At 53.5% G+C, this 14063-nt stretch overlaps 1 protein-coding gene across 1 annotated transcript; it reads left to right on the top strand.

Moving 5' to 3' along the window:
• The first annotated feature begins 606 nt into the window (after nt 1-606).
• Pnpla5 (patatin like phospholipase domain containing 5) lies at nt 607-9564 on the top strand. The gene is made up of 9 exons (XM_057792723.1): nt 607-799; nt 1090-1322; nt 3017-3082; nt 3326-3535; nt 4824-4884; nt 5697-5882; nt 6896-7022; nt 8742-8858; nt 9462-9564. Exons 1-9 carry the CDS (start codon nt 607-609, stop codon nt 9562-9564), a joined length of 1296 nt encoding a protein of 431 aa, XP_057648706.1.
• Nucleotides 9565-14063: the final 4499 nt, after the last annotated feature.

Below are 14063 nucleotides of genomic sequence, written 5' to 3'. Positions count from 1 at the left end.
ATGCCCGGCCTGATTTCCACCGTGATGTGTAAGCACCTCACCTCACCTCACCTCACCTCACCTCACCTCACCTTCTCACCTCACCTGTTCAGACATGTGCACCTGCGAGTCTGGTACCTTCTTGCTAACTGCAGTGAGGGGAGCTGATGCATCTGGAGGAAGTGTTATATAGTAACCTGTCCCTGCTGAGCCCAGATCCCAGGTCTACAGCCTCCCTCCATTCCCATGTCTTGCAGGCCTCTAACCCCTGGCCTCGCAGGGAGTCGGGGCTTGGCCCTTCCTGATTATGCCTCCGTTCCTTCTTTCAAAATGCAAACACCCCGGGGTTAGGCAACTGCAGTTTGGAACAGGGTGAACGTGCGGACCTGGCCAGGGAGCTTGCAGATCGCAATGATTCTGGGCACAACTGTGCACACCTGGAGAGGGTAGTCGTGTCAGTCCCTCACTTGCTAGGGCTACAGGTGACTCAGCGTAGGGCGGGGCCACCCTGCTGCACCACCAGAGCTCCAACCCAGTCCCTGTCTGGTCCCAGTTCATTGGCGCCTAGCAAGCTGTCCTTCCAGCTCCTGTGCTACATCCAGGCTGTGGTGTTCCAAGCACCCTACTATGGACTTCCTGGAGGCAGAGGGCGGCTGGAGCCTGTCCTTCGCAGGTGCCGGTTTCTTGGGCCTCTACCACGTGGGTGCCACCCAGTGCCTGCGCCAGCGTGCACCGTGCATCCTTCAGGGCGCCCGTCGTTTCTATGGCTCCTCCGCAGGCGCGCTCAACGCCCTGAGCATCGTTTGCGGCAAGTCGGCAGGTGCTTGGGGAGGTCCAGGGACACCACAGGTGAACCTGACAAGGTGCCCCCCTTCTCCTCCTGAGGTCTTTACACCCAGCCTCTAAATCTGAGGACTGTGGTCACTTTTATTTCCAAAGATAGATCCTGGCTTCAGATTTGGGATACTATCCCTAAGGTCACTGACATCCAGGACAGGAGATATCATGTACTGACTCCCAGGCATCCCCGAGGAAGGTGGGCTGTTCGTGGGTGAGGGTGGCCTTCGGTGGTTCCAGGTAGCTGAGACCTTAGCCCCCACCACCTTGCAGACTTCTGCTGCTCCAATCTCCTGGGCATGGTGAAGCAAGTGGAGCGTCTGAGCCTGGGCATCTTCCACCCGGCCTATGGCCCCATTGAGCATATCAGGAAACAGCTGCAGGACACCCTACCTGAGAATTGCCACATCTTGGCCTCCCAGAGGCTGGGCATCTCCATTACCCGATGGTATGATGGCCAGAACTTCATAGTCACTCATTTTGCCACTCGAGATGAACTCATCCAGGTGAGCTGATGCTGAGTTATGACCTGAGGCCCAAGGAGAATAAGCCATCAAATAATAGTGAGCCCAGGGGTTTCTGTGGGTGGGGTGTGTGTGTGTGTGTGTGTGTGTGTGTGTGTGTGTGTGTGTTGGGGTATGCAGCAGGAGCTAGACTGCATCCAGGACTGGTCTGAGTCCAAGGCTCTCTAGGGGATGGGGTGGAGAGGAACCCAAAGGGTCCTTGGGCCAGGTTGAGGGGAAGTCAGCTTCTGTAGTCAGTGCATCTAGGGTTGCTTATTCCAGAGGAGCCCTCCCTGTCCCATCCACCCCCATCTTCCAAATGCTTTCTGATTGCCAGAACAAACATTTACTGAGCATCTATTATGTGTGGGCATTGTTTGTATGCTGTGATTTTTGCCAGGGAGGGGGCACAAATAAAAAATCCTTGCCTTTTTCAGACTTGTATCCAATAAGCATACCTCACAGGAAAGAACCTATGTGAAACTTGATCAGAAGAGCAAAGCTGGGAAGGAATGGAGCTGTCCTGGTGCTGATCTGACGGGAGGGGGGTGGAGGAGTGGGAGACAGGCTTTGGGGATCAGGGAGACTGAGCAGGGCTGTAGGGGAATAGCTCTGAAGGGATATGGGTTTCCGTGTGGGAGGACCTCAGCCCAGTGTGAAGAGTCCTGGTGTCCCTCAGTGCAGCTCTGCCCACCCTTCCTATAACAGTCTCTGTCTGCCCCTGACACTCAGGTTTGCATATACCTAGCCTCATCATGGTGACCTGTACCAGACGCTGAGGCAGTTTGAGCCAGCAGTTGCTGGATCATAGGTGTGTGGTTCTCAGTGTGCCTGAGGGGTACCACTTGCTGTGGGCTGATGCCCGGGGAAGGACTTCAGAGTCTGTTCCCCCCGCGTGCTCACCTGGGCAGCACATAAAGGTGCTCAGTGAGTCTCAGCCGTCATCAGCTGTATCCATCTGTGGGAAGTAACCCTCAGAACCGGTACTGTGTCTGCTTCTCCGCGGGAGAGTCAGAGGAATGGAGGTCTTTTAGGGTTGTTGGCTGAGGGTCTATATCCCCTGTACTTGGAACCCTACGTCTGCAATATTTGCATAGTCCCGCCCCACCCTCCAGCATAGTTGACCACACTGGAACTATGCTTGCCTGCCACACTCTTCATGCTGATGGCATCCAGCAGGAGAGACAAGGGATGATGCCGAGCATCCCACGACGCAGGACAGCGTGCGCAGCCCCATTACAGCGAGACCAGCGCTCGGTGGTCACAATCTATAGATGAAGCACCTCCCTCTCCACCCCGCCCAGCGGCACTTCTCAGGGCTTCTGCTGGGAGATGGTGTCTCTCATGGGAAGGGAAGGCCTGACAGTCCTCCTCAGAGGAGCATCTGTTTGGATCAACTCTGAGAACAGTTTTGGGGGAGATACACAGAGGTTATTGGTAGCACCTTTATGTCAGGCCCAGGGTGGGTACAGATACATTGGTTTATATATCATGGAGCATCCCACCTGCAGTCTCCAGGCAGCTGGGGTGCCCTCCGCAGAAAGAGGAGGACCGTGTTCCTCTGTTCTTCACTGGAGCTCGTGGTCGCATGGGCAAGAACAGGATGAGGCTCAGCATCATCTCCTGTCTCACCTGCTAGATGCCAGAAGCACGCAGAGTGTGGAACACTGAGCAAGGATAATTGTCTTGTCTTCTAGGCTTTGGTCTGCTCCTTGTATTTCCCCTTTTATTGTGGGACAATCCCTCCGGAGTTCAGAGGGGAGGTGAGTATGTTTGGGAGCCCCCATCCCCCACCCTGTTTGTGTCCCACTCTAGGCTCCAGGCAGCTGGAATAAAAGTTTGTCCAGAGGTGGACGTAAGAGTGAGGACACCACCTCCCCACGAGCACCTACTGTGCGCCAAGCCTCCCCTAAAGGGGCTCAGCCCCTAGGTGGGAGGGGGTGGATGTGAGTCAGCGGTGAGGGTGTGGAGAAGACGATGTGGTCCACTGCCTCCCTGCCTTGCAGCGCTACATTGATGGAGCCCTGAGCAACAACCTGCCCTTCTCCGATTCCCCCACCACCATCACTGTCTCTCCCTTCCATGGGACGGTGGACATCTGTCCCCAGAGCCGTTCAGGCAGTCTGTATGAGCTGACCGCCTTCAATGCCAGTTTCCAGATCTCTACCATGAACTTCTTTCAGGGGTTCATAAGCCTGTTCCCCCCCAAGCCTGAGGTAGGTCACCCTGCATGGTCCTGGTCCATGACCCCTCCCTCAGCTTCAGTTATTGACCTGTCTCATTGCACACAAGTCCCAGAGCAGAAACCTGAGCTCAGGTGGGTTCTGCCTTTCCTGCCTCTTTCTGGGTGAGGGCTAGAGTCCAGCTGTGACCTACACTCCACTGGCAGACTCCGTGAGCAGAGGTAGTTATTTCCATTTATTTTTCTAGATTTGTTATTTTTATTTGTGTGTGTGTGTGTGTGTGTGTGTATTTGTGCATGTGAACACAGTACCCACACAGGCCAGAAGAAGACACTGGACCCCTGGATCTGGAGTTACAGGCAATTGTGTGGGTACTGGAACTGGAGCTATGATCCTTCTTAAGAACAGTCAGTGTTTTTAATGGCTGAGCCATCTCCTCAAATACCTCATTTTTTTTTTAAAAAATTATTTTTAGACAGAGTCTTACTAGCCCTAGCTGGCCTGGAATTCACCGTGTCTAGTATTCTAGTCTTAAACTCACAGAGATCTGCCTGTCTCTGTGTCCCTGGGTGCTGGATGAAAGGTGTGTGCCACAATGCCCTCCAGTCCCAAGGAAGTTCCATTTCTGGGGGCACAGGCTCAGAAAGGTTAGATAATTTGTTCAGTCACACAGCCTGGAAGTGACAGAGCCAAGGTTATACTCTGTTAGTCCAACATGGTTTTGAAAGTGAGCTCCTAAGACTTTGACCAGCACACACACACACACACACCACCACCACCACCACCACCACCACCAACTCACACACCATACACACACCACACATACAACACAAAGGTACCTACTGGGCAAGCCTGGTGACTGAGTTTGAGTCCGGAAACCAACATAAAGGCGGAACGGGAGAGACGGCTCCACAGTTGTCCTCTGAGCTCCGCTTCCACTCCATACCACATTTCCAATGGTGGGGAAGGGGAAGGGACTGCCCTGGACTTGTGGGGAGTCAGGTAGAGACCCCATTGACCCTGACTCAGGACTTGTCACTCTGCCTACTAGAGGGAGGACCTCAGAGGGAAGCAGGTGCCTGAGCTCTAGGTAAGGAGTGAGCTGGCCAGAGGGAGGGGACGGCAGGAGTAGTCCTGTGCCACATGCTCACTCTGGGTCTCCCTGGCCAGCACTGGGTCTCTGGAGTTTCTGAGCCCTGCAGAGGGTCACTGGGGCAGCAGGCTGGGCTGGGGATGTGTTCATCTGCTGACATGTCTCCAGCCCATGGCTTGTTGCTAAGGAACCCCAAGCGCTGTCTTCCCTCTGTTTTGTGTGTCCCAGGTGGTGGCTGACTACTGTAGACAAGGCTATCTGGATGCCCTGAGGTTCCTCGAGAGACGGGGTAGGTGACAGAGGCAGTAATGGGGTGGTGTCAGGTGGACTCCACCTCTCCAGGGTTTGAACCCTGAGACTTCAACACCTGCTCTATGTGTGGTCAAACCACACTATTGAGACTGAAAGGTGCCTCTGGGTCCCCTTCTAGAGCCTCGAAAGCCCAAGGCAGAGTGATAGAGATGAGCTGTGGGTGACAGAGGCTCTTCCAGTAATGAGCTAGGGCAGAGAAAGAGTTCACCTTGGCCTGAGATGGGGGAAGCAAGAAGGGAGAGCTTCCTGGGGGCAACAGCTGTGCTGGGTTGGGACCAGCTCTCTGGTTGGGATGGGAAGACAGAGGTGGATGGATGCAGGAGAGCTGCACTCCAAGGAGCTGTTAGCTGGCAGGAGGTGCATGGTCTCCAGGTCTGGTCACCCTGTAAAAACAAGGGTGAGAGATGAAGCCAGGCTATGGGTTCCAGACCCATCTTCAATCCCTGCACCCCACCCCAGTCTGCAGCACCCCACACCAGGCCAGAGCTTCAGAGTACTGCATTTAACTCTCATGACAGCAGGACTTAAGTTCTTTTGACAGAAGGGAACTGAGGCAGAGGGCTGAGACTCCCAAGGCTGGCAGATGTGAGCAGGACAGAATTTGAGAACGGAGCTATGCCTCTGGGGCTCTAGAGCAGGCTGGACGGCAGGGCGGGGCCCCGCTGGCGTTCATCCTGCAGCCTGAGTCCTGGAGTTGGTTTGGGCACTGAGACAGGTGGAGAGTTAGCCACCATCTCCCCTGGAGGCTGCCGCTGCACCAACTATCAGATTTTCTCCCTCCCAATCCAGGACTCACCAAGGAGCCAGTGCTGTGGTCACTGGTATCTAAGGAACCCCCAGCCCCCATGGAGGGACTCAGGAATGTTGACCATGACCAGGGCCAGAAACTTCGCCTGACCATCAGATGGGACATCCCCAATGTGCTGGTCAAGGATGTGCCCGACTTCGAGCTGCTGGCACCAGAGCTGGAGGCTGGTACTGCCCTTTCTCCCATCACTTGTCTGCCCGAATGCTAAGCCCCTACTAAGCGTCAAGTGTGGCTGGGGGCTTTTTCTGGGTCCTTCATTCCTGACTACAACTTGGCACTATTTCACTGGTGGGGAAACTGAGGCTCTGAGAAGAGAAGGAACTCAGCTGGTCTTCCTGTCTGCCATTGGGGCATTGAGGACAGGTCTGTGCCCAGGCCTCAGTGAGGTACCTAGAGACAAGCACAGGCCCAAGTGGCAGGTGACGTACCAGAGACACTTCAAACAGGGGCTGCCAGTCAAAGATGGAAGGATGAGAGTTTGGACAGAGGGCATCATATGTGCGGAGGCCCTGGGGCTGTAGAAGCTGGGCTGGTAGGTCTCTGGGGTTATAGCATAGTGGTTGCTGTAGGGTGACACAGCAGACATGAACTTGGGGAGAGCTGGATAGGCAGGAGGAGAGAGCTGGTGTCTTGGTTGCTTTTCTGTTGCTCTGACAAAACCCATTTCCTGTGACTGGGGATAAAAGGAGTTGGGTGTCGTCTCCTTGGCTGCAAACCTCAGACATGGTTGCTCAAACCCAAACTGCAGTCTGTGCTCCCAGCAGTCTGGAGTGGCCTCCTGGCTCATGTCATTCCTGCCCTGCTTAGTCTGGTGAACATGGGGGTTGGAGCTGGCAAAACAGATGCTGTGCTCACAGTCTATTACTGTGAGAAAGGCCTGGGGAGACTTGTTTATCCAAAGTAGCATGGCAGACTTCTCCTAGTAGACCTTAGGACAGGAGCCTTGCGGGCCTGGAGGCTGGCTTGGCTCTGCTTCTTCCTGGAAGAGATTCTCATTAGGCATTTCTGAACCTTAGTCTCCTCCTCTGCGAGGGCCTCAGTGGGTTGAGAAGACATGTACATGGCGACCCCTGCTGGCAGCAATGGTTCCATCAGCGTGGAGATGCTGAAGGAGGAAGCTGTCTGCAGCTCCTGGGACCCCAGGCTGACTAAGGGGGGGGGGGGCCTCCTTGTCTTTCAGCACTGAGGAAGGCTTGCAAGCGGGACTTCTGGGCTCGACTCCAGTGTTCTGTGCCAGGGAGGGTTCTGACCTATCTGCTATTGCCCTGCACGCTGCCTTTTGAGTATGTCTACTTCCGGAGCAGGAGGTGAGATAGCCTGGGCTGAGGGGGCAAGCTTGTGGCCAGTGTGGGTGGCTGAGTGACTCGAGCTGGCAGGCACCTGCGTTCCCTATACTATCTGCTGTGGGCGGGCCCATAGAGAGCCTGAGTAGGCTCTGCCAGAGGATTGGTAGGGAGGTGGTGTGATTGGCTACCCAGAACCTTGGCTAGTCCCTAGACTGTTTTGTGACCTTCCGCCCTTTGCTCCGTGGTCAGAGCCTCGATGACAACGCGATGCCTCTGGCAGCTCTTCCAGTTGGTCTATCATAGATTGGCTGTGTGGTCTAGGCCAGCTCTTTTGACCTCTCTGGGTCATGGCACTTTTCCTAAAAACAAGGCTCCTTCAGATCAGTCTGACTGCAGTTGAGCCCATGTACTGAGCATTCGGTCTTGCTGGGTTAGTGGACCATGCTACTTCGTTGTCTCATTCATCAGCTGCTAAGGGCTGACCAGGGGCCAGGTGTTAGCTAGGGGCAAGAGAGGCAGGCTGACCTCGATCTTACTTCTGGTCTGAGGGAGCGTACAGCATACAGCCTTGTAAGGAGAGAGCCACACTAGCTCTGAGTTAGGCTGGCCTGTACTCATAACTGTTTGTCAGGGAATACAGGTGATAACATCCAAGCTACAGTCTTAAGGATGGGCCACAGTCCATCAGGCAAAGAGGAAAGAAAGGCCTTCCAAGTGGATGGGGTACTGTGTGCAAAGGGAGCAAAAGGAAGTCAGGCACATCCAAGGATCCCAAAGGAGGTGTGGCTGGAGTGAACACTGGTGTCTGTATGAGATGGGGCTAGAGAGTGGCCAGGGCCAGGCACACGGGGTCTGTGGTCAGGTGAGTGAACCTGATTTAGACAGAGGGGTGCTGTAGGGAGATTGGCGTTTCTCTTTGAGACATGATCTTTCTATACAATCCCAAGCGGTTTTGAACTCAAGGTTTCCTTTGCCCAGAACTCCAGCCATACGCTCTAATGCAAGACCTGAAGGCTCTGTTTCTAAACCACCTTTCCCTTCAGAAAGTCTATGATGGGGAGCCCCAGTGCTCTGTGTTGTACTGCCCTGAGTTAGTGACTGGGTCAGGACTGGTGGAGAGACGCTTCTTCCTGACACACTCGACTCGGGGGAGCTGTTTACTAAAACCATGAGCTGAAATGAAAATGAAGAAATCTAGCCATTTCTACGGTGTGAAGCTGCCGGAATCAGCCCAGAACATGCCACATTTACCCTTGGTATCCCCTATAACCTACACGCGGGACATTTAGAGCAGAGGAAGGCACTACCTCCGAAAGGGACATGGATGAATGACACAGGTCAGGAAGAGGGATGGATGAGATAAAGAGGGTAAAAGCCCATAGGCAGATGGTCCTCCTTTGGCAGGAGAGGAAAACCGAGGCCCAGAGAGGTTTGTTCTGACTCTCCAGGCTGCAGAGCTGCCTCCAAGCTAGCATCACAGACCCCTCCCCTTTCTACCCCAGGCTTCTCACTTGAACTCTACAGAAGTTGACCCCTTGCAAGGTCCATCCCTCCTCCAAAAGTCCACTTTTGACTATCCTACTATGGATGTGATCCACGGGGTCTTCCTGAGATCTTCTTGCCCAGTTTAGGCTCTGTTCCTTTCCCTCTCTCCAGCTGTTGCCTGAAACGTAGGGACCACCCCTGATCTGGGACTGCCCCCCCTAGCACCCTGGGAAGCTGACCCTGTCCCTTTCACAGGCTGCTGCTGTGGCTGCCTGAAATGCCAGCTGACTTGCACTGGATGCAGGGGCTCCTGAAGAGTACAGTCCTTAAGGTCTACTCCATGGCAAAGATTCAGTTCCTCAGGCTGGGCAGGTGAGGCCGGGGGAGGGATTGGGGTGTTTGTCAGGACTTAAGCATGTTATCTATATCCCCTACCCAGCACTCAGTGCCCAGCACCCAATTCACAGAACTTAGAACCTAGCACCTACCACACAGCATCCATCTAGCATTCAGCACCTTATATTTAGTGCCCAACATACATCCCATGCCCTTCTGTTTATCCACCTGGGGAGACCTGTCTGTGCTCACTGCCGTGTCTGGGGTGTCCGAGCCAGTCACACTGGTCAGTCAGGGCGGTTTGCTGGGGAATCTTTGTCACAGCTCTGTGGTTGTAACAATTCTCACCCTGCCCCTCAAGGCTGCCTCTATGCGGCTAGGGACTGCTGGCCTGTCTTCTGACAACTTCCCTGATGTAGGACACACAGTGTACCCATACTCTCCTGCCCCTGTCCTTTTAGGACAAGCCACTCTGGAGTTCTGATAGTCTACTGTTTGGCTCTGCTGAGGGCTTGAGACATTCCTCAGAGGGCTGGGGATGAAGTAACTCGCTCCCTGTAAGGGCAGTCCCTGTGATACACCTTACCTTTACCAAACTCCAGGCCTTGAACTCACACATGCTTCCTGCTCCCTCTTTAGCCCGCCTGTCACCAGCGCAGATTCTGGTCCCCTTCAGCGGGGGACAGCTGCTTCCCAGAACCGGGCCTTGAACCTCAGGCTTGCTGATCGTGCACTGGGCTAGGCCAACCAAATGCGTGACCCCCCTGAATCCTGCGTGCTTATGTCTGCCTCTGGCTGTGGCTCACCCCCCAGGAGCTCTGAGCCCAGCTCAGGGAAATTGCTCCTCGTGCCCATGCCAGGCCTTGTGCTTCTTGTGTGGGCAGGTGGGTTCCTGGAGGGGGATCGGGCTCTTCGCAGCCCTTCCTGGGACCTTTATTTCCAGGGCCTCTCTGGATGTCACCAGGCTACTGTGTGCCCAGGCCACTGCCCTCTTCCTGCCCATTTTGTCATGGAGAAAAGACAGAACAAGCTAAGACACATCTCAGTACTGGATCTCCATGTGGGGGACACAGAGGGCACAGGTGTCCCGCGGAGGTGTGTTCCACTCTGTACAGGACTGGAACTGGTGCCCCAAGGACCAGTTTCATGGCAGTAACTGCTCTGACGCCCCCCTGCCCCGTCTCTGGTCTGCACTTCCCTGAAGAGTTGACCCCTGTAACAAGTACAGATGGAAAGTGCCTAGCTGGGGATTCATTTGGGGGGGGGTCTTAATCATAGATGGGGACGGAACCTACTGCCACTGCAACCTGGTTCCTTGGGAGGGTTTCTGGGTACCACACATACCAAACCTCCTCTCCTTGGGGTCTCTGTTTCTTCTGTTTCTGAAGAATCTACACTATGCCCCTGACCAGACTGTAAGGGACACCCAGCCTGAATGGAGATGGGTCTGTAGAGAAATGGAGGTGCCAACAAGAGAAGAGCTAAAGTAATAAATAGTGGACAGAAGAGATGATGTGTTACTCATTCATTAATTCATCCCTTGATTATCCATACATTGACCATCTATTCACCACGTATCATTCATTCATTCGTTTGGCTCTCAGATGGAACACAGATGGGAAATGATGCCACGAGCCCTCCCAAAGGTCCTCAGAAGAGAACATAGTGAGGGCGGATGTGAAACCCAAGTGGGGAGCCACAGGGACCAGGCTGTCAGGAGGCTGCTCCAAGGAGGCTGCTGTTGAGCTGAGACCTGACAAGAAGTCAGGACTTCTGCCAGGCCCTGGAGGGAGCGGCAGGTGCAGAGGCCCTGCAGAGAGAATGAAGCCCTTGTCACAGCACAGCCACAGCTGTGGGTGAGAGGGTGGAGGGCATGCTGAGAGCCACAGGCTGTATCATACCACCAAGGTGTTTGAAAATTTGTTTTTACTAAGCATGTGTCTGTGTGAATAAATGTGCACCACCTGTGTGCAGGTGCCCACAGGGGTCAGAAGATGGCATCCGATCCCCAGAACTAGAATTAAAGTGGTTGTGAGACCCCTGATATGGAAGCTGGGTCCTCTGCAGGACCAGGAAGCCTTCTCTCTATCCCTAACACCAAGGAGTTTGGATTAGAGCAGGGATGAAGTAATGAATGAAGAGCTGGTTCAGGGTTTCGGGGTGCCGGCCTATAAGCAGAGACAGGGGGAATCTCAAGTTCCAGGGTATTGCGGGCTATACAATGAAACACATCTAAAAGAAAAAAATACCAAACTCCTTGAAACTTCAGAGGTGTGAGCCAGTGATACAGACAGGGCTGAGAGGACCAGGAGAGCAGATGGTGTGAACAAGAGGCTCCCCCTTCTGGCAGCCCCAGAGTAGATCCAGTCTTGCCCATTTGCTGTTTCTCATGTCTTCCAGGTGGGCCAGACACAAACTCAATCCTCACATCAGGGTGGGGCTGTCTCTTTTGGGGTTAGGCGGCTCCAGATGGCCAGCTTCTGTTCCCATTGAGATGGGTCACTGCCCAGCCCCTACTCTCAGATGCCATTGTGAGGTCTCTTCACCCCTCACCAACTAGGGCTCTGAGGCAGGGGACTTGACTCAGAACATCCCTGAGAACATTCTCATCCCTGTTCTTTGTATCTCATCATGGTTACAGCCTCCATGTCAAAGGCTGCTCAGCCTCCCCATGCCATGCCCTTCCATGTCAGCTCCTCACTCCACAGGGGACCCGCTGGGATGACAGAAATGCTGGGTGTGCTACCACACCTGTTTATGTGGCGTTGGGAATGGAACTAGGCAAACATTCTAATGACCAGGCTGTGCGCGCACATGTGTGTGTGTGTGTGTTTCATGCATGTGTGTGTGCAGGTGCAGAGGTCACAGGAAGACTTGGGGTGTCTTCTATCACCCTTTTTCTTGATGCTGAAGACAGAATCTCTCACTGAAGTGGAAACATCCTTTTGGCTGGACTGGTCAGTTAGCGTGCTCTTGGGACCTGTCTATCTTGACTCTCAATGCTGGGATTACAGGCATGGACAGCTACACCAAGCATTTTCTTTTTCTCTTTCTTTCTTTCTTTCTTTCTTTCTTTCTTTCTTTCTTTCTTTCTTTCTTTCTTTCTTTCTTCTTCTTCTTCTTCTTCTTCTTCTTCTTCTTCTTCTTCTTCTTCTTTTGTTTTTTTCGAGACAGGGTTTCTCTGTACAAGCATTTTCTTTTATGTGGGTGTTGGGGATTTAAACTCATGTCTTAATGCTTGCACAGAGAGCACTTTAGCCCCTGAGTCATCTCCCCAGCCCTTCTTCCTTCTTTTAAATGGATGCCATTGTGCTATGGGATCACACACAGAACACTGGTTCTTACAGTGAACCAGGTAGGTTTATCATCTCGCAATAGCCACTGCTGCTGTTGGTCCCTGACACAGTCTCATGTAGCCCAGGTTGGCCTTGAACTCACTGTGTAGCTGAAGATGACCCCAAACTCCTGACTCTCCTTTCCTCCAGCTCCCAAATGCTGGGGTGACAGGCATGTGACACCACGCCTAACTGATCAGATCATTCTGATTAACACCTTGAGGTTGTGTCTTGTGTTGGGAAGTGTGTTTTCTTAGAGGTCCGTAGGGAAGTAAGTATGCATGGATGAGATAATGCACAAATACCCACTCGTGCATGCATGCACATATAACCTGATAAAACATGAGTTGATAATAGGTATTATGTGATGGGGCGTGACAAGTGCCTAAAAGTTATCTGATTCTCAGATTTTGTATATGTATGGCATTTCCAAAAGTAAGAAAAAGTTATTTGTTTATTTAAATTACATGTATTTAAACCACACTAATTTAAAACACATTTCTACATTCAAGTAACAGTTACTCATTTAAATATTCACCAATTTATCTATTTATTTATTTTGTGTGCGTGTGCACGTGCTTGCATGCGTGCACGTGTGTGTGTGATTGTACCACAGCAACTGTGTGGAGGTCAGAGGACATCTTGAGGGATCTGTTCTCTCCTCCCACCACCTGGGATCTGGGGGTGAAACTCAGGTCGCAGGTTTGGTGGCGGGTGCCTTTACATCTTGCCAGCCCTTACCTAAGATTTTTAATAATACAGAGAAATAGGATAATATGCCTCAAAACAGAATGTTAGTGAAGCTGGGTTGCTGAGGGCCAGGCCGGGAGGGCCAAGCGTTGAGCGTTCAGCACCTCGGACAGCGACACGGCCCTGAGCCTCAGTCAGTAGCGGTCTTTACCTGTACTCTCTTCCTGCACCTCTAATAGTCGCGGGCAGGTCACTTTGCGGTCCAGCCTTTGACTGCGGGGCCCCTTTGTATCATTCTATTGCTTTCCATAATACCCTCCTGTGTGGAAAGCAGGCAGGTCCCGACCCCCGTCTCTGCACCCAGGCTGCAGTCTCCTGTACTTAGGCAGCAGAAAGAGCCAACCTACTCTGCCCCAACCCTTGTCTTGAGAAAGGCTCTCAGGTATCCTAGACTACCTTCAACGCACCACGTAGCCGAGGCTGGCCTTGAACTTTTGACCCTCTTGTTTCCACCTTCCAGTTGCAGGGATCACAAGCCTGTTGCAAGCCAAGTGTTTTTGTCTGTTTCCCTATTCTCCAACGCTGGGAAACTGACCCCAGGGGTTCACACCAGCTAGGCAGGGTCTCTGTTCCTAAGGGGCTTCCCAGCCCCTTGGGTTCTTGTTAGCAGCTTCCCCCAGCTGTGGCTTCTGAAAGTAGAATCCCCATTCTCAAGGAGGATACAGACGTACGAAGGTGGAGGGCGCCACCTGGAGGGTCGACACTCATCGAGGGGTTTCCTTAGGGCACCATCTCTGCTGGAGGTGTCCTCTGCGTGGGGATGGGTCCTCTTTGCCTGGTGGTCCACTCTGGGGTTCCTTTCTGCCCGAGCACAGCGGTCCTCTCTGCATGGGGGGGGGTCTCTTCTGCCTGGGGTGTCCTCTGTGGCGGGGAAATCACTCCCTGCCTGGAGATTTCTATGCTGGGGGTCTGGTCCTCTCTGCCTGGAGAGGCTCACTTTGGGGTTCCTATCTGCCGGAGGACGGGGTCCTCTGTGCCCGGAGGTCTCCTTTCCGAGCGCCTCTCTGCAGGGGTTCTCCCTGGGGTAGTCCTCTCCGGCACCTGATTCCAGGCTCTCTAAGGGCCGCCTTTGTCAGCCGCGCTCTGACGCGGGGCTTTTCCATCTCTGGCATCGGAAGCTTCTGGAGGTGAGGCTTCCCGCCTCCCGTGGCTCGCC

The sequence above is a fragment of the Chionomys nivalis genome, chromosome 17, assembly GCF_950005125.1.
Source record: "Chionomys nivalis chromosome 17, mChiNiv1.1, whole genome shotgun sequence".
Classification (NCBI taxonomy): Eukaryota; Metazoa; Chordata; class Mammalia; order Rodentia; family Cricetidae; genus Chionomys; species Chionomys nivalis.
The sequence above is the reverse complement of the archived record's forward strand: the minus strand, read 5'-3'. Positions and strand labels throughout refer to the sequence as shown.